Here is a 17,663-nt window from a genome sequence, read left to right on the forward strand (position 1 = left end):
TCCACTCCGCAGTCACGCAGGAAAACATCAGCACCAAGGCTCCTTCCCCCATTCCCATCCATCAGGACATGGAACAGAGCTGCCTGTGTTGCTTTTAGGGCAGGGAGATCTGTGTGTTAACGTGTTGGCAATGCATCCTGGGCCTGGAAATGCTTCAGCTTTCAGTGTTGGTGTTAGCAAGACAAGAGCTGTGACGGCTGCTGGGGAGCCCTTGTCTCCCTGGTGCTGGATGTGCAGTGCCTCCAGGGAGGCTGCTATGCCATGCTGGTCCCACAGCTTGGCTGCTGAGGAAGTGCCTCGAGCTCCGTGGATGCTCTCAGCAGAGCCTGCCTGGACTGTTCAGCATTAAGGGAACCACACAGTGATTTCTTACTAAGAAAATGCGTCCCCTAGACCAATCTGTGGGTGCAAAAATCCCATCCATGGATGAGGAGGGGGAGGGAAGCAAGGGAGTGCTGGTGTATAGCAGTCATCTCAGCAGATGGGAATTAGTCTTTTTTCATCTCTGTGGACTTCATACTGTTGGTTAGTGGAGCAGCTTTCAGACTTGCCAGAAGAGCTTATTTTCCTGAGAGCTATTATTTGTCTCTACATACAGGAATAAAACAAGGCAGAAATATCTGCTCTCACAAATGAATGTGATGAATTCCACAGCCATCTAGAAGCTTTTCTCATGTTTTTGGTCACATCTCAATTGTTTTCAGTCATATCTGTATTCCTGCACTGGACACTGAGCATTCACCTCTCTGCCCATAGGGACAAGGAGAGGACAGCAGAGGCAGACAGGCTGTCTCAGTGCCACTGTCTTCATGCCTCTCCTCTCTTCCCTGAGACAGTTCAGGTTCTGTTGCTGTGGGTCTTTGGGATGGATGCACAGATTGTTGGAAAATAGGGAAAAGGCCTCTGGTGCCTGCCAGGTTTGAGCTGCAAGTGAGTGGCAAGGCAAACTAAACCCTCCCCCATGGGAGCTGTGGGGGCTGCAGGTCCCACCTAGGCTGTGTTGGGCTGAAGCAGGGACATGAACTGGGCTGCCACCTCGGGAAGATGGGTTCATCATCCGCATGCCCAAATTCCTTGGGTGCTAAACACCCACTGGAGATTGGGCCACGGAGATCAAACAGTTAAGAGCGAGTCCCTGTATCTGTGCCCAGACATCCACAGGGAGCAAAGTGCCGGGGTCCCCAGGATGTGCCAGTGCAAAACCAGAGAGGATACAGAGAGGGTGGTGCCCAAGGCACCAATGTCTGTCCCAAAACCAGGCACAGCAGCTCAGGCCAGAGGGTTCCTGATACAGGCAAATATGAGGCGATTTGAGAGTGTGATTTTCAGATGGGGGCCCTTGTACCAGGGACAGGCCAGATGAGGCCCCAACCTCATCTCAGGGCACGAGGGTGAGATGTCTGTCCTGGCACACAACAATCCATCCCAAACAGAATCCAAGCCCTGCCTGTGGACCTCATCTGCATGTATTCCAGTGTTCACGGCACATTGTGATGATCATTTCCCCAGCCTAACACCCAGGGCCAGAAGCACCGCAGCTCACAGGATCCAATCCACGGCCCCGAACCTTCCTCTTCCCTAGAGCGCGTCCCACAACCCCCCATGAGCTGGATCACCAGGCATGGTGTGAAGCAACATTTTATTCAAGACAGCCCTTCCCTGTGCAGGCTGCAGGCTGGGCGCTCACACCGCGGGAGAGGCGGTGGGCTGGGCAGGGCAGGGCAGGGCGGCTGCAGGGGCAGGCACCCACGGAGCCCTCGGCACGCGGCGCTCAGCTGCACTTGCCCAGGCACTCGAGGAGCTCCATGCGGATGGCGATGCGCACGTGCCAGCCCAGCGGGATCAGGCGGATGTAGCGCGCCACGATGGGCGGCCGCAGCAGGTTCTGCACCGAGGACGAGCGGTCGGAGTTGCCGTAGAAAACCTGTCAAGGGAGGAGGGGGTGGGTGGGTGGTTAGGGGCTGGAAATCCTGTCCCCTGACTTTGGGGTGCCTGTGCAGAGCGGAAGAGGAGGAGGTTCCTTCCCCTCCACCCTTAAAAGAAAAGACTTTGAAAATAGCCAGATGTAGACAATTTTTGTCACACTGATTCAGTTTTCTTAGTAGGCCATTTTCTCCAATCAGTCCTGCACTTTTTACAGTTAGGCCAGAAAATCTCACCCCATTCTCATCCCATTCTCTCTCATTTGCCTTTCTGTACCAAGGCACTGCTTGTTTGGAGGGAGTATGATTGACTTTGGCTCTTTGAAGTTCGTGAGCCAGGATCCTACACAAGCCATTACAGATGAAAAAATATATGTGAGGGCCCTCTCCCCATTCCTTGGCCTGGATGTCACATCTGCTGCCATGACCTGGTTTTTTGGGAAAGCTCAGCATCTCCCCAGGGCTGCAGGAACTTCAGCAAAGCCAGCAGAGCCTCCAATGCTAGGACAGGGCCATTCCCATAGATGGGCATTGAGAATACCTGGGAGGCAGCAGCTGTGGCATCTCCCAGCCCAGCTGGACTGCACAGGGATCAGAGGCAACTCTGTAATATCTCCCCAATGCAATTTTTTGTTTCAAGTCAACCAGTAAGAAGTGCAGCATGAGAATGGTTTGGCGGGTTATGACTTAACTAGTTGCAGATTTTGTCTGAGGGGTTTTTCCGCACAGGATGACACACATTGCCTGGACGTGGCAATAAAAGAAATCCCTGTGCAGTGCTGAAGCAGGGCTGGGGCTGTGTGGCCATAGCTGAGAAAGGGGTTTTATCATGGAGTTGCTGCCTCCTCTGCAATGCCAGTTAATGCCTCTGAGCTTAATCTGGACTCCAGTACGATCATCAGAAAACACAAACAATGTATTTTGTCCTTCTGCACTGGTCAGCATGACACACTCTCACATCAGGGGGAATGGCCCCTCTCTGTGCTTCACCCTGAACACCGAGACCCACCCTGCTGCTCCCACCGGATCTCCCTTTTGATGCACCTTCCTCTGAGACCTGTTGTCACCAAACATGCCACCCTTCCACCAGTGGCCAAAGAGCAAAGGTCACTGACCCGGTTGTTCCCGGTCGTGTCCTTGTAGTACACCCAGTTGAGGTTTTCGTCGGTGCGGTACTGCACGCTGTACTTGGTCATCCACTCGTCAGCATCACAGCGCCCTTGTGTGAGGATCCCCGAAATCACCTTCACCTCCTTCAGGTCGATCTGCAGCCACTGTGCAGTGTCCTGGTACTTGGAGAGCCAGGCACACCTGGGGGGACACCACCAGCCCAGCTCTATCCTCCATCGTGCCCTCTCAGGCAGACCCTCCTGACCCCACATGGCCAGGGCTCCCCAGCCCCCACAGCCACAGCCCCCAGGGCCCTTCAGGAGGGCATTTTTGAACTCACCCGAAGCCTTGGCCGTTGAGGCGGGCCTTGTTGGCTGTCCAGGAGGAGTACCAGCCCGTGTACTGCTCAGGGTTGGAGCAGCTGATTTGGTCTGGGGTGACGGCACCAGACTCAAAGCCCAGGGGCTTGTGGTAGGGACACTCTGCAGAACAAGGGAAAAACCCTTAAGGGACAGAAGTGACTCTGTTTTCTGGGTGTGTTTGCACACATATTGTGAACACCTCCTGGGGCTTCACTGCTCTCTCTTCTCCCTCATTAGAATGCTGGGAATGCTCCTATCCTGGACCACAACCTGCCCTGGGGGGCCACAGGGTCTTCATTTCTAACCTTCACTAGTGTTAATTTCTAACTCTTCTTTCTCTCTCAAACTTACTAGACTTGTTCTGACTGCAGCATTTTGGGGGAAAGGCTTTATTCAGATGTTGCAGTCTGAACCTCCCTCTTGTAAGCATGTGGACGAGCCTGACTGGTTGCATCAACCTGAATCTAGCCTCCAGGCTGTCAGCTTTTTGCGGTGAGTAATGGTGGGCACTTCTTTTCTTGTTGGGCTTTTCCTCCTTCTGCCCCTCCAATGACTGTCTTGATTTAGGGCTCTACTTGCATGGCAAAATTGCTGAGCCAGCTCAGGTCATTCCTCCCCAAGCACCCGCAGATCTGCATTTCTTTGCATCTGGAAGTGGCCTTGCCCTGTGGAAAACCTGCAGGTGCTCTGGTGCCAGTGAGGTGTCATGCTCAGCCCTGCTGAGGGATCATCCCTGGCTCAGGGATTTCCATCTCAGTTTTCGACTGCAGATCTTGAGGGTAACAATCCTGCCCCCACAACAGTCTTCTGCAATAGTGAGAAATTCAACATGACTACCACTGGCTGCAAAATTATTGGAGAAAGAAATACTCACTCCTCATTAAAACCTTCTGTGGTGGGTCACCACACAGTGCTCTGGAAGGCAAGACTTTAGTGAGGCTGAGCACCTGCATGCTACCTGGACCTAGCTGCAGGGTTTTTTGTTATGATCTTTTTTTTATGTGATCAGGTTATCATTGTGTATCAAGATACACAAAATATAGGCACTCAAGTGTCACAAAGGGACTGCCTAGGCAAACATCTATATCATGGGCAGCATTTTCTGATTTTGCAGCCTGTGGAACCTCTGGAGTCCCCTGAAGTAATTCTGTCCCTTTCTCCAGTTTAGCATAGTCTGCACGGCTCTCAGCAAAAAAGGAGCAAGCAAAGCTGTGTGCAGTTCACTTGTGGGTTAGAGGTTTCCTTGCCTTATCCACACCTGAACAACCACCGTGGTGCCTTGTGTCAAAACCAATCAACATATGGGGAGCATCAGGGGGTGCCCAGAACCCAGCATGACTGTGGCCTCCCCAGTGCAACTCCCCAGCACTGCAGCCATGCGGTCAATGTCTCATTAGCAAGCTCTACTAGGTCAATATTGCATGCATCAATAGCTCATTAACATATCTTGCTCCGCTGGAACCTCATTAACATGTTTTTCCCCATGAAAACATAAAGCCACTGTCCCACCTTCCTCCAGGCATGGAAACATCATGCTTTTCCACCATGTTAAAAGCCTCGCTCCCCTTGTGCAAGAGGGTAGCCCGTGTGTTTACTATTCGTCAGGCTTATCTCGAACACCACCCAACTTTACTTTTAGCAACACTAATCCACAGACTACACAACCATAATGCAATTAGCAGGTCACCTTCTGCTGAGTCTGTTTGTGCCATGCATAGGGACCTGCCAAAACAGATGCCCGGTGCCTGCCCAGCCAAAGCAGCTGAACCACTGAACACTGTTACTGCAAAGCCAGAGAAAAGCCATGGAGCATTTGAGAGGCTGGCTGCTCCCTTGGGCCGTGCCAGAGGCAGCTCTGCGTGGCTGCTCTGCAAACTGTCCCTGGGCAGCAGGGAATGCCAAGCCCCTCTCTGGGGACAGCGACAGCTGGAAGTTACAGTGGAAACGTTCGTCATTCAGGAAAACAAGGGAAATGCCTTCATTACTCAGCTACATAATGCTAATGTGAGAAACACCCCCTCACACCTGGCCTGGCCAGGAAACCCAGCTCAGCTCCTCGCTCACATGTTCCTTGGCCATGAACAGATCAACCAAACCTGCCACCTTCCCTTCCCTTCCCTTCCCTTCCCTTCCCTTCCCTTCCCTTCCCTTCCCTTCCCTTCCCTTCCCTTCCCTTCCCTTCCCTTCCCTTCCCTTCCCTTCCCTTCCCTTCCCTTCCCTTCCCTTCCCTTCATTTAAAAATATGCTGCAAAGAAGGAATAAACTGTTTTTCTTGATCCCTGGAGAGTCTAGAAGATTCCACAGGCTAAATTGCAGCAAGGGAGAACGAGCCTACATGGTACAAAAGGTTTCCTGCAGCAAATCCTACACATAGCAGTAGCTGCCCCAGCCAGCTTCTGGAAGCACCAGCACCAAAGGCTCCAGAGGGAGAAAGACAAATGCCCACTGTCACTCGTCAGCAGGGGCCAGCCAAGGTGACCTCCCCAGGCCCAGGCATGGGGGCTGCCTCTGCCTGATGGTGCAGGGTCATCCCCTCACCTCAGAGAGGTTCAGCTCCACCAGCCCCATCAGCAGCTGGATTTGGAAGTGCCAGCTCTGCAATGCCAGGTGCAAAGGGGAAGCTGCTGCAGGGCACCGGACAAGCACAGCTGCAGGGTCCCTCTGTTACCTGGCATGCACTCTAAGCCATTAGTCCCGCTGGACCACACCGAGTTAGGGCCTCCTTGGCAGTCGCATTTGCAAGCCTTGCTGTGCCACAGCTCCAGTCTCTCATCCTAAAGAAAAGGTAAAAAACACGTAATAAGTCTACACAGTCATCAACAATAGCGTCACAAGGCCAAATCTGAATTCTGAACCTTAGACAAATCCTTGTGCCTGTCCAGACTGCTGCGCCTTGTCTGAGACCCTTTCCTGTTGCCAGCTCAACGTGAAGCTCAGAATGCCTCGGATCCCCTCAGCTTCCGAGGTCAGAGCATGTGCCAAGCTTGAGGGTCCAGGTGCCAACCCTCCTTCTGCCCCAAGGCACCAGGGCAGGGACAGACCCCCAGCATTTACCTGGCAGCTGAACTATCCAGACAGACTTACCTCTCCTGGGGAGAGGGCCATCACAGCTGGGGAGTGGGCGTGGAGGGAAGAAGAAAGAGAGAGAACAGAAAGAAAGATGCTGTAAGCAAACGTCAGGAAATACAATCAACATTCACTCCTGAGATAGAGACAAATAAATAGAGGAAGGACTGATGGATCTACCACATTTCCCCAAGCTGATTGCCAGGAGAAGGCAAGAGAACATGGGCAGGAGCAGGGTACTGCATGTGCTCATGTCTGTGCTACTCCTCCATAGGGTTTTCCTTCAGATGCCTTTGGCATCTCCTCTTCCTGATCAGATAGACCTGAATCACCCTGAGGCAAACACATGCTGGACCCCTCAGTCTTCGCTTTACAGCTAATTTTGCTCATATCCATTTTGCATTTCCATTTTTCATACTTTTCCTGTCACATTTTCCCCTTTAAATGTTTCAGCTGATGAGCTTCAAGGGTCAAATCCTAGCCTGGTGCCACTGGAGATCCCAAACGCCTTTGGAGGACTTAGGGTATCTCACAAGGTGCTTGGTCTGAGATCACTCCCTCTGAAAGGGATGGAGAAAAAAGAAATGTAAATAGGCCTTCCTAATCTGTCTTACAGACAAGACTACCTTTCTTCCTTTCTTAGAGAAAACCAGTAACTGTGGCTGTGGAGGGGGAGACTGCTATTTTTGCAACATCTGACCTGTTTTATCTCCTGCCTCTTACTGACCAATGGCTTTTTTATGAGGCTTTTTCCTTACTGAAAAGGCTCTTCTTGCCTCACAGTGAAGTCCAAAGCAGAGCAGGTTAATAGCTTTTAGACTGGTAGAATATTTCCCAAACAGCCCTGAAAATAAAATAATTTGAAAAAATAATCCCATGACGGCTGATAGCTCATCAACACAAATCAAATGTCAAACATCAGGTTTTCAGAGATGTAGGGAAGCTACAAGCTAGTAAGGAAAAAGTGATTGAGCAGGTAAAAGCTTGCATACAGGAGCCATGAGAAACCTGCCATCTCCAGAAGTACTGTGAATAAGAAAAGACCTTTTTTTTTCACCAAATGAATTAGACTCTGAATTATTCACTGAAATCTAGTAATGATTTATTCATTCATACACTGTCATTTTGCTGAGCCTAGGAAGCTGCAGCTAATGCTGGGAATTTACATCCTACATTACTATAGCAAGTTTCATCTCAAAAGACCCACAAACACTGAGCAATTATAATCAGCTGAAATATAAACTACATACAAAGCTCTGTTTATTACTGAAATGCAACTGCTCCTTGGGTGTGAAAATGAGTCTAAATGTATCAAGAGTCTAAAAGAAAGACCTTCAAAAGCAAAATGATAATTTTTTTTAAATTCCTTTCTCTAACCCAGGGATGGTCTCCTGTGCTTCAGTATCCCACTGCAGCATTTCTGGCATCAGGAACATGCCACACTAACCCACAGCATTGGCCCTGGCTGAAGAAGTAAACGCCAGTCTACAATAAAAAGTTGTGGCTTCTAATCAGGCCCAGAAGGAGGCAGGGTTCACCCAGAGCCCAGCATGCTCAGGTGGAAAACATGCTTGTACATCTCCAGACATCTTGGAAAACACAGGCTGAGGGCTCCACACAGCACTGCACTACACCTGTCCCAGCACAAATGTCACCAAGCCAAGCCCTGGGACTCCACTGAGCAATCAGAAAACCAAGGCAGAGGGGCAAACCCAGAGCCACCCCCATGTTGTGCCACATGGAGCATGTGCTTCACGTTGAGCTCAAACCTGTGTGAGGGTGATTTAAGTTAATGCTGTCAATACAAGAGAAACCAGGATTTTATCACTTACCAAAACTGGACCATATTTGCCAATAAAAGTAATGCAGTGCCTGCCTCTCCTGCCTACCCTGTGCTGTTTGATGCCAGTGCAGGAGAGGCATTGGTACCTGGGGCATGGAATCCAGGCTGGGAGCATCTCTCCTGCCCCCCCTGGCCCGCAGAGTGGTGTCCTTTCCAAGCAGGACAGGTGCCCTGCTCTAGGAGCACCAGCTGCAAGCACTTCCTTACCCTGACATCTGGGATGGCTGCCCAGCCATCACAGCCTGCTGTGTGTTCCCATTGCCCAGCAATCCCTGGCTCACAGGGCTACAGGCTTGGCTCCTTCTATCTGCTTAACCACTTGATTTTCATCTTTAGAAGACTGGTTTTTTGCAGAGAAAACTTTTGTGGGATTTTTTTTTGTTTTTCTGATGATGGTTTAATGTACTTTAGTCTGGAAAAGGGGTTAGAAAAGGCTTCTTCTGGATCACAGAGTGCAGCCATTAACCTAAGGAAGTTATGTTCCATGACCGTGGTGTCGTGAGGTCTGTTCCTAAGCACTGAATGCCTGGGGTGGGGAAAGGGGATGTGAGTTACCAGGATGGTGTAGAATATTGCTTTGTGACCATGCTGAGCCCTTCAACAGGCCTCCTGAGTCCCCCCATTTGAGAGCCAAGATCAAACTGGAATATGCCATTGACACATGCAGCTGGAAACTCAACAGCTGTGAATGAAACAACAGGCAAAAATGGAATAGATTTCAGGTGGGTGGGTGTATGGTAGCATCAATTCAAGCACCCAGAATAAATCCTCCTCCTCCAGGTGACCCAGCATTTTGTGGGTGGCTGCTCAGCCAGTGGTGCCTGCTCCTGAGCTGTAAGAGTGGTTTTGAGGACTTTTAGCCTCATCTGCTAGGGGACACCACTGCAAATCAAGCAAGGGTGTGAATTTCAAGCACAAAAGCCCTTTTTTTTCAATGCAATGAAAAACTCTTTCCAATGTTCTATTGGGTTGGTCCCACAACACAGAGCAGTGCAAAGGCAGTGCCAAGGCACAGGTGCTGGCATGCTGCCCCTCTGGCTGTCCCAGCCTCTTCCACTCCTCACTGCATAACTTGCTGATTTAAACCCCTCAAACAGGAGTTCAGCTTCCCCTTTTTCATCTAGGAGGGGTGAACTGCTAAGGGCTCACTCCTAAAGGGGCTCAGCCATCCAACCACGGTACAGGGGAGCAGCAGGCTTGGGGTGGGGTAAGCACAGCAGTGGATGGCCAAATGCCCTGCCTGGGCAGTGCAGCCTGATAACCCCTGGCCTTGGGAGCGGAGAGCAAATGAAAGATGTCCTTGCCTGCAGTTGGCCACAAAACATAGTAATTGATATATTGGTGTGTTTACAGCTGTGACAGGCCCTGTCCTACAAAGGAAATGAAGAGGAAAGCTAGCTGCCAATAGTCTAAAAATGTGATGGGCAGTATGCTTTTATAGCAAGCATGTTTGCCTTCAAGGAAGGTTACAAAGATAATTGGTAATTGTAGGTCAGACAGAACCAATTGCTGCAATTCAAGGGAGAGTCATAAGGGCTGCACAGCCGCCAGGGGCTGTTGTTTTAAAAGCACAGGACTGACAAAACCCCCAAAACATTTAAAAGGAAAGAGCTCTATTTACTGCCCCCCAGGACCTTCAGCAAACCATCAGTTCAGTGAAATAAACTATTATCTGTGTTTGTGGGAGGCAGAGAGGTAAGGCATGTGCCTTTCCTGTCCCTTCATCCCACCCTGCAGTGCGGCGGGTCCAGAGCACTGCCATGCACAAATGCTGTCCCAGAGCACAGCATTTAAGGACCGGGGCTTGGGACAGGATCCAGGGCATGATTTTGTGCCAGGGAACCTGTGCCGGTGAGGCTGGGCTGGAGCCCAGGTCCTGAGATTTCTCCACTTGGCACCTGCTGCTGAGCAGGATGAAAGGGAATGATACTCCAGGAACTGGTCCAGGTTTGGGGCAATAAGAAAAGAGCTGGCAGAGGCAGCCCTGGGGTGCCAGGATGGGGTTTCCTGAGGTGGAAGTTGGATAAAGCAGCAGCCACAGCTTAAGGCTACTTGGGAAAAGGGGCAATCAATAGAAAGGAAACCCAGCTGCTGGCATTTTAATGACAGAACAGGTAACTGTGTTTCTCAGAAAAAATTGTAATCATTAGGAATGTGGTTAAACAAGAGAAAGAAAGGAGGAAGATAAGTGTGGGCAGAAGTAACACTGCCAAAGGCAGTGTTCAATACAGTAACTCTGAGGAATCATATATTCTGACCATAAAGCCACAGCAGCAAGTCATCTTTTAGTGTAGGAATTAATGACAGGTATACAAGCATGAGAAAGCACATTATAAATACGAAAAGAAAGAAATAAAATGTAACACAGAATAAATGTCAGTCACTCCATTTACTGGAATAAGTTCACATAAACTTGATCACTGCAGGAAAAGTATGTGGAAAATGTAAAATCTCTATTTATTTACTTTATTACATAGGTGTCCTAGAAGCTCCAGCTGAAAAATAGTTGATTTTTTTGTCTCATCTTTGTAAACAACATCTCAGTTTAACGGTGCTCAGAGAGGTAAAATTATTTTCTCTCCTTCCAGTGGAGAGCAATGCCATCATGATGCAGCAGTACTTTCTGGGCACAATCCTTTTGCACAGACACCACCTTTTCCCTTCTGCACCTGTGGGTTACGGGGTGGAGGAAATGAAAATATCTTAAACCCCAGAATAATAAGGCTGGAGCCCCAGAAAAGCTCCAAAAAGTCACAAAAATGAAAGGCACGGCAGGAATGGGTGGCACTGGTTTTATCATGGTTTCTGAAAGTCTCTCTTTTCCCTGAGCACCGCATTAGGCGGCATCAGGAAGCAGAGTTAGGTAACAGCCTGTAAGCAATACAGAGGGTCGAAACACTGGAAAAAAAGCATTGCAGTGCCTTTCTGCCCGTTGGGTGCTCATTTGTACCTTGCTGTATTATTAACTTCGGCTATTTTTACATCCCAGCCCTGAAAATCGTGCCAGGCGGCTGAGGTGACTCACATCAGGTCGCACCAGCCTCCTTAAGAAGGAGCATTTCGGGAAGCTGCCACACTCGCGGCATTCTCCCCATCTCTCCCGGCCCTGTGCCAGAGGCAGTGGTCCCAGGGGCCCGTGCTGCAGCTGTGGCCGGTCCCCAGGTCCCTCGGCAAGCAGAGCCCCCCTGCCCACACGCTTCGTGCTTGCGTTTGTTGATTTTCCCCCAGGGCTTTTTCCATGGCCACGCTAGGCAGGCCCCACGGGACCCGGTGCTGTGCGCACAGCGCCTTTATTCCTCACCAGCGGAGGCTTCAAATGGCCCGCGGGAGCCGTGCCAGCAGGCAGGGACCGCCAGGACACCTGCAGGGCTCTGTGCACCCAAGGACACCGGCAGCCAGGCTGGCCTGGGGACAGCACGGTGCCCACCCACGGGCTCCGGCACCGAGAGCCGCGCTGGGCCGGACGCTCGGCCTCTTCCTCCTGTGGGTGACACTGTGGCGCCAGCAGGGCCAGCGGGGCAGCGACACCCGGCACACGCCGGCCGGCGGGCTCTGACCCCGCTGATGGCTGCGAGCTCGGCCACAGCCGCACACCGAGGGCAGGAGGACATCAGCCTGCAAGGGGGAGGGCTCGTTCTTTGCGTTAAGCTTCTCTCTCAGGCTTTAAATCGGCTATCTTTTTTCCTCCTTCGTTTTGAGGATATTTCTCACTCTCGTGTTATTTTAATTTCCGTTTCGTTTTCTTTATTTGAATGACTTTCATTAGGTTTTCCCTTTTCATTCATTTTTATTGTGGTTCATTTAATATTTACTGGTACTTATTTGAAGGCAATAAAAACACATTCAAGTAATCACAATTACACCTATTTAATTCATATTAATTTTCCTTTTTTTCCGTAATGTTTCCACTAATTTTTTTGATGTTGTGACAATATTTGAAAAAAGCTAAATTATTTTTTTTTAAATCTACCTTTTGTCCCTTTTATCTTATGAGATGAATAATCAATCATCTTTTTTGCCCAAAGTGTTCCTTAGAAATGTTCAGCATTTTCTGACCTTATTGACATGATGTTTGTTCCTTCCTGCTTGGAACTACGCAGAACATTGCCTGCATAGTGATTTCATCAGATGCATTGATTACGCCAAAGGGCAGCTCTACTAAAAATGTTATTTACTTTACTGTGATCCAAAAAGAATGTTTGAGCCTTTATATATATATGTGTGTGTGTGTGTGTGTATAAAATATATAAATATATATAAAATATATAAATATATATAAAATATATAAATATATAAATGTAATTTTTTTTCCTTCCCCCCCCCCCCAAAAAGCTACAAGAACCAGAGGTGAAAAAAGAGAACTCCCCTCCCATGAATTGCCGAGGCGCGCTCGTTCCTGCCGAGCGCAGGTGGATGTGGATGGAGCCGCGCGGGCTGGGGCGCTCCCCTCACGGAGCGCCGGCAGCGCCCTGGGGTACGGCGGGCTCGGGCGCTCCCCTCACGGAGCGCCGGCAGCGCCCTGGGGCGCGGCGGGCTCGGGCGCTCCCCTCACGGAGCCCCCCGGCAGCGCCCTGGGGCACGGCGGGCTGGGGCGCTCCCCTCACGGAGCTCCCGGCAGCGCCCTGGGGCACGGCGGGCTCGGGCGCTCCCCTCACGGAGCGGTCTGGCAGCGCCCTGGGGCACGGCGGGCTCGGGCGCTCCCCTCACGGAGCGGCCGCAGCGCCCTGGGGCACGGCGGGCTCGGGCGCTCCCCTCACGGAGCGGTCTGGCAGCGCCCTGGGGCACGGCGGGCTGGGGCGCTCCTCTCACGGAGCTCCCGGCAGCGCCCTGGGGCACGGCGGGCTGGGGCGCTCCCCTCACGGAGCGCCCCCCGGCAGCGCCCTGGGGCCCTCCTGCTGCGCCATATGCCACTGCTGGCGCTGCTCTGCTGTGTCCCCAGCGAACACAAGCCCAGCGGAGGCGCGGGGCCGCGGGTGCTCCTCTAAGCCACTCGCTCTGCCAGGGAAAATCAGCTAAGCCGCTTATCATGGCATCAGTGCACGTAGCTCCGAGCGCTGACCTGGCGGCACCTCCGTGCTGGGACAGGCAGAGTGTGAGGGGCACCTGGGCTGCTCTTTTTAGCCACGAGAGGACACTTAGACCACGAAGCAGGGAAAACCAGTCAATTAAATACCACAAATTAAGAAAATAAATTAAATACCATAGGAGTGATGCCTGGAAAATGATCTTGAGACTTATTTTTCACTGCGGGCTCTCCAAAAATATCCTGATGTGTGGGTGTCTATTAAAAGCAAGCTGTGTCTGGAATTCAGAGCAAGGTATATGAACTTATTCCAAGGACCGATTGCAGTTATGCCACCCATAAGGAAAAAAATGCCGGAGTCTGTATAAAAACACTCTTCCTAGAAGCTCAGGCACCAGTAGCCTTCCCAAGTGAAACAAAGGAGAGTGATAAGGTACGAGGAGAACGTACAAATATTTGCTGTGAGATTAAAAGAAAGACCTATTAATTAGGCAGAGCTGGGTACAGCCAAACATAACAAGATGAAATGAAGGCAAGGCTAGTTGAGGAGCACGTATTTTCCTACCCATGAAATTTGGTAGAGCAAAATATTCAACAGAAACACAGAAAGAGAGAAAAAAACAGACATACCAAAACACTGGGAATTCAACACCCACATGAGAAAAGTTGGGCTGTCTGAGTAATCTGTTCCTCACCCTGACAGATCATACTTGATTCACACATTCATGTCGGTAGACACTGCCCACCACTTACCAAGAGCAACTCTCAGCCTCATTTAAGGAAAAAGTAGCTTTGCCATTGGCTTTGATGAAGCCAGAAATTTAAATATGAACCAGGAAAGTATCTCCTTGTTCTCTACAGCTGGGTGAATTAAAATGGAAGGAGTTGTCATCCTAAATTTTCTGTCTCCTTCTTGCTCTCCCTTATCTACTTTTACCTACATTTTCTGAAAAATTAATACGAGAAAGCCTCAAAATTGATAAATACCTTTCCCATTTTATAGACTTAGGAATTGCTTTTTGTTCTAACAGTATCTTTGGAAGTCTTTTCCAGGCCAAAATACCTCGAAAGGCCTTTAAAAAAGAGCAATCTTCATCAGCAATGTCATGCTGCTAGAGAAAATGATCAGTTTTTGATTAATCAAGAGTTTTGATTAATGAAGGACCAGTCTTTCATGTTATACTGTACCTAATTTTTCAAATCAGCATTATTATTTACACACTGGCTCAGCTGCACTACAATTTTCTTTGCAAATTCATATTTTGACAAATTATATGGCAATTTTTTTACACTGCAATTATTTTTTTTGAAACAGAGTTTTACTACTGAATATTCATAGAGCTGTAAGAATGCTGCTCACTCATGTACATAAATTACACATCTCCTCCACATTTTGCCTTTCCCCAAATTATTATGTTTCCATTAGAATGTAGAGAAGAGCTTGCTCTGTACCCCACAGCCTCTGGCAGAAGCAAGCGTGGCTGAATCAGGAAACACAAAGAGGGATATTTGAAAGCGCCTCGCAGGAGGCAAAGTGCGTACCTTTGTACCAGAAAAGAAGAGACAGCAGGACGCTCCCCATCTTGAACTGCATCTTTTCCTTCCTCTGTTGTGAATAGCTCCTTAGTGCACTGCTTGGCTTGATGGGAAGGCATGAGATTAACTTAAGCGTTGCCTAAGCACCTTACTCTCCTCCATTCCCATGATTTCATCAAGCACCATCAAGCCAACCACACAATTGTTATTGTCAAACTCCATCCTGGAGGCTGTGCCATCTGTAATGGTTTTTAAAAGGCAACAGGTACTGAGGGACTGACACTCTGAGTGTGAATCTGATTGTACATGCAGACACATGTCCAAATAAACCAGGATATACCTACGTACAAACCACATATACGCCCTACAGAAGTGCAGATGCCTAATGCTCACAGAAGATGTATGGTAGATATTGTCTATTGCATATAGCATGTATTCATTATCTTCCACCCCAGTTATTTCCCTCTACACTAGCAATGTCTTTCCTAGCATTAGTTGTGTGCAGAAATCTGCCCTGGCCTTACTGCTCTTCCTGTCACCTAATTGCACAGGGCTGAAAACTGCCATTAGTAGATCAAATAAAAATAGTATTTTTCAGTTGTTTACTTGCTAGGCTGCAAAAATCTCTAACCAAAAATGTAAACCTCTCTTGGCTAACATTTCTACCTACAGTATTCTCTCAACCAGCCTACACCAAAGATTTGATTTTAGAATGACTGATTCAAGATAAAAACAGACTGCTAGTGATTCCAGTGGATCTTGCACCTGTCCCTCCAATCTCTGTTGATTATATGAAATTAGCAGTGAATTTTTAATGGAGGTTTTTGAAAGCAGTCGCTTCAGAAGCAGCTTGCTTTGTTGCAAGAGATCTCAGATTGTATGCACTGGGAATATATTATGGCACTGCTTAGACCACATAGGCTGCAGTTGAGTTACGCCAGTCACGTCTCTACTTTTCTGGTTTATATTCATTCAAAAATGCTGTGCAAACAAGGATGCTGGCTTTTCAAAAACAGTCCCCTTGGCAGGATTCATTTCACTTGCCTTTGGATACCCACAAATTTGGAATGCCCTGTAAATCTGTTCTCAGGTACAGCATCCCACTGCAGTCTCACCTCCAGCATCAGCACACCCCAGACTCACCAGGGTACGTGACATGGATGGGAGGAGTCTCTCGCCCAGGATCTCACTGCTTTGTTCAGCCTCAAGGAGTTTAACCTCCTCAGCACAACACTTTTCCCACTTTACTGTTCCTCCATGGAGAGGAGGGTTGCCACAGGCAAACCCCTGTGGCACAGACATGTACCACATGCAAAGACATGGCTACTCTGCTTCATGGACCTGGGCCAGCTCACCCCAAACACTGGGGGAAAACCGAAGCATGGCAAGGCAAGCAGGAGGGACAGCTCATCCCGGGCCCCAGGAAGGAGGTCATTTTTCTAAGGGCATGGGGCTACTCCTGATTTTTTGCCAGAGGCCTCATGCACATATGCTGTTCCTGTCCTGAGGCAGTGAGACCCACCAGAAGGTCCAGCCAGGAATTAAAGAAATATGAGAGCCACTGAGGGTACACGGGCAGGCTCTGGGCATCTGATGCAGTGCAGCATCTCACTTCAGGCTCTGCACAGTATCCTCTTTATATTGTTCAGTCTAAAATGGGCTGCCACAGACACAGAGATTTTCAGAGCTGCTGAAGACACTCAGATATCTGTTCCCTCTCTGCATTGATGAGCAGTTGGTGTTTAAATCTCGTGGGTTTGAAAATCCCAGCTTAAAAATCCCTAAATACCTTCATCCACATATCTCTTGGAAAACCAGATCTGAGCTTCAGCCTCTCCCCTTATGGTCTCATAAGGACAGGTCACATGGAAGGAGAGCTATGCACACAAAGAGAAATCACCTACTGTGTTTAAAAGAAAAGCAAATCCAAATTCTCTCCCGTCATCACATGCAGTTTTAAATCAGCTTGGTTTATGGTCAACCCCACCCTTCAAATACATTTTGATTTTGTGTAAGAAATGCACAGTAGCTCAGGGAATGTGTTCAGCTCTTATCAAAGAACATTCCATCCAAAGGGATACTCTTAAGACTGGCGGCTGCCCAGTTATAAAACTCCCTCCACACAGAAGGAAAGGCAGCCTTTGTTTTAAAAAATAGTCTATAGCATTCAAAAAACCAAACTGTTTCCCATGAAGATTAGAAGAGCATTTAAATTAAGGTCTCTATATAAATACTATGCAGTTCAGACAGTCTGTGTCTAAAGGTGTTGATAGTCCTTCATTTTAATAACTATAAACAGCAAAACCATGCTGCCACTGCAGAAAGCATTGCTAAATGAATCATGTAGTTAATTCCTAGCAAGCAGAGAAATATTTTCAGGTACAGAAGGCAGAAAAAATTTAATACATAACACAGCACCAGAAATGGCTACATTTGCCCTGTATAAAAAAGAAAAATACAATTTCAAAAAGGATCAAGATTAGTCTGGCATTGATTACAGAACAAAACTGACACTAGTACAAATGGCCCAAATTAAGACAGTTTGGTAACATTCTCACTGCTATGTAAAACAGGAACTGCCTGGGCAGGTTCATATATCTTCTCCAGCTCTAGCTCATGTCCCATTGGCCCTGAGACATTTTGCTATGTTTGCATGGCCCTCAGAAATCTTAGTGTGTTTTCCTCTGCCAGATTTTGGGAAAAAACACAGAGATCACCCTGCACCATGGAGATGCTTTTACTCTGAGTGGCAGCATGTGTGTGTGACCTCGGGGGGGAATCAGGAGGCAAAAGTACTCGTG

The 17,663-nt window shown here is 48.9% G+C and overlaps 1 protein-coding gene across 1 annotated transcript; it reads right to left on the reverse strand.

Annotated features, from left to right (window-relative positions):
- Nucleotides 1–1,620: 1,620 nt before the first annotated feature.
- On the reverse strand, nt 1,621–15,003 carry RS1 (retinoschisin 1). The gene is made up of 6 exons (XM_038156220.1): nt 14,869–15,003; nt 6,479–6,504; nt 6,063–6,168; nt 3,373–3,514; nt 3,038–3,233; nt 1,621–1,924 (listed from the first exon to the last, which is right to left on the reverse strand). The coding sequence occupies exons 1-6, from the start codon at nt 14,918–14,920 to the stop codon at nt 1,772–1,774; spliced, it is 675 nt and encodes a 224-aa protein (XP_038012148.1). The 5' UTR covers nt 14,921–15,003; the 3' UTR covers nt 1,621–1,771.
- Between the last annotated feature and the right edge of the window lie 2,660 nt (nt 15,004–17,663).

This window comes from Motacilla alba, chromosome 1 (assembly GCF_015832195.1).
Source record: "Motacilla alba alba isolate MOTALB_02 chromosome 1, Motacilla_alba_V1.0_pri, whole genome shotgun sequence".
NCBI lineage: Eukaryota > Metazoa > Chordata > Aves > Passeriformes > Motacillidae > Motacilla > Motacilla alba.

What these genes read in the sequence shown, in the direction of transcription:
- RS1 (XM_038156220.1), bottom strand. Translation starts at nt 14,920, where the DNA reads ATGCAGTTCAAGATGGGGAGCGTCCTGCTGTCTCTTCTTTTCTGGTAC. An exon ending in TCTTCTTTTCTGGTACAAAG is followed by an intron (nt 6,505 to 14,868) that starts GTACGCACTTTG and finishes CCCACTCCCCAG; the next exon opens with CTGTGATGGCCCTCTCCCCA. An exon ending in CTCAACGGCCAAGGCTTCGG is followed by an intron (nt 3,234 to 3,372) that starts GTGAGTTCAAAA and finishes GTGTCCCCCCAG; the next exon opens with GTGTGCCTGGCTCTCCAAGT.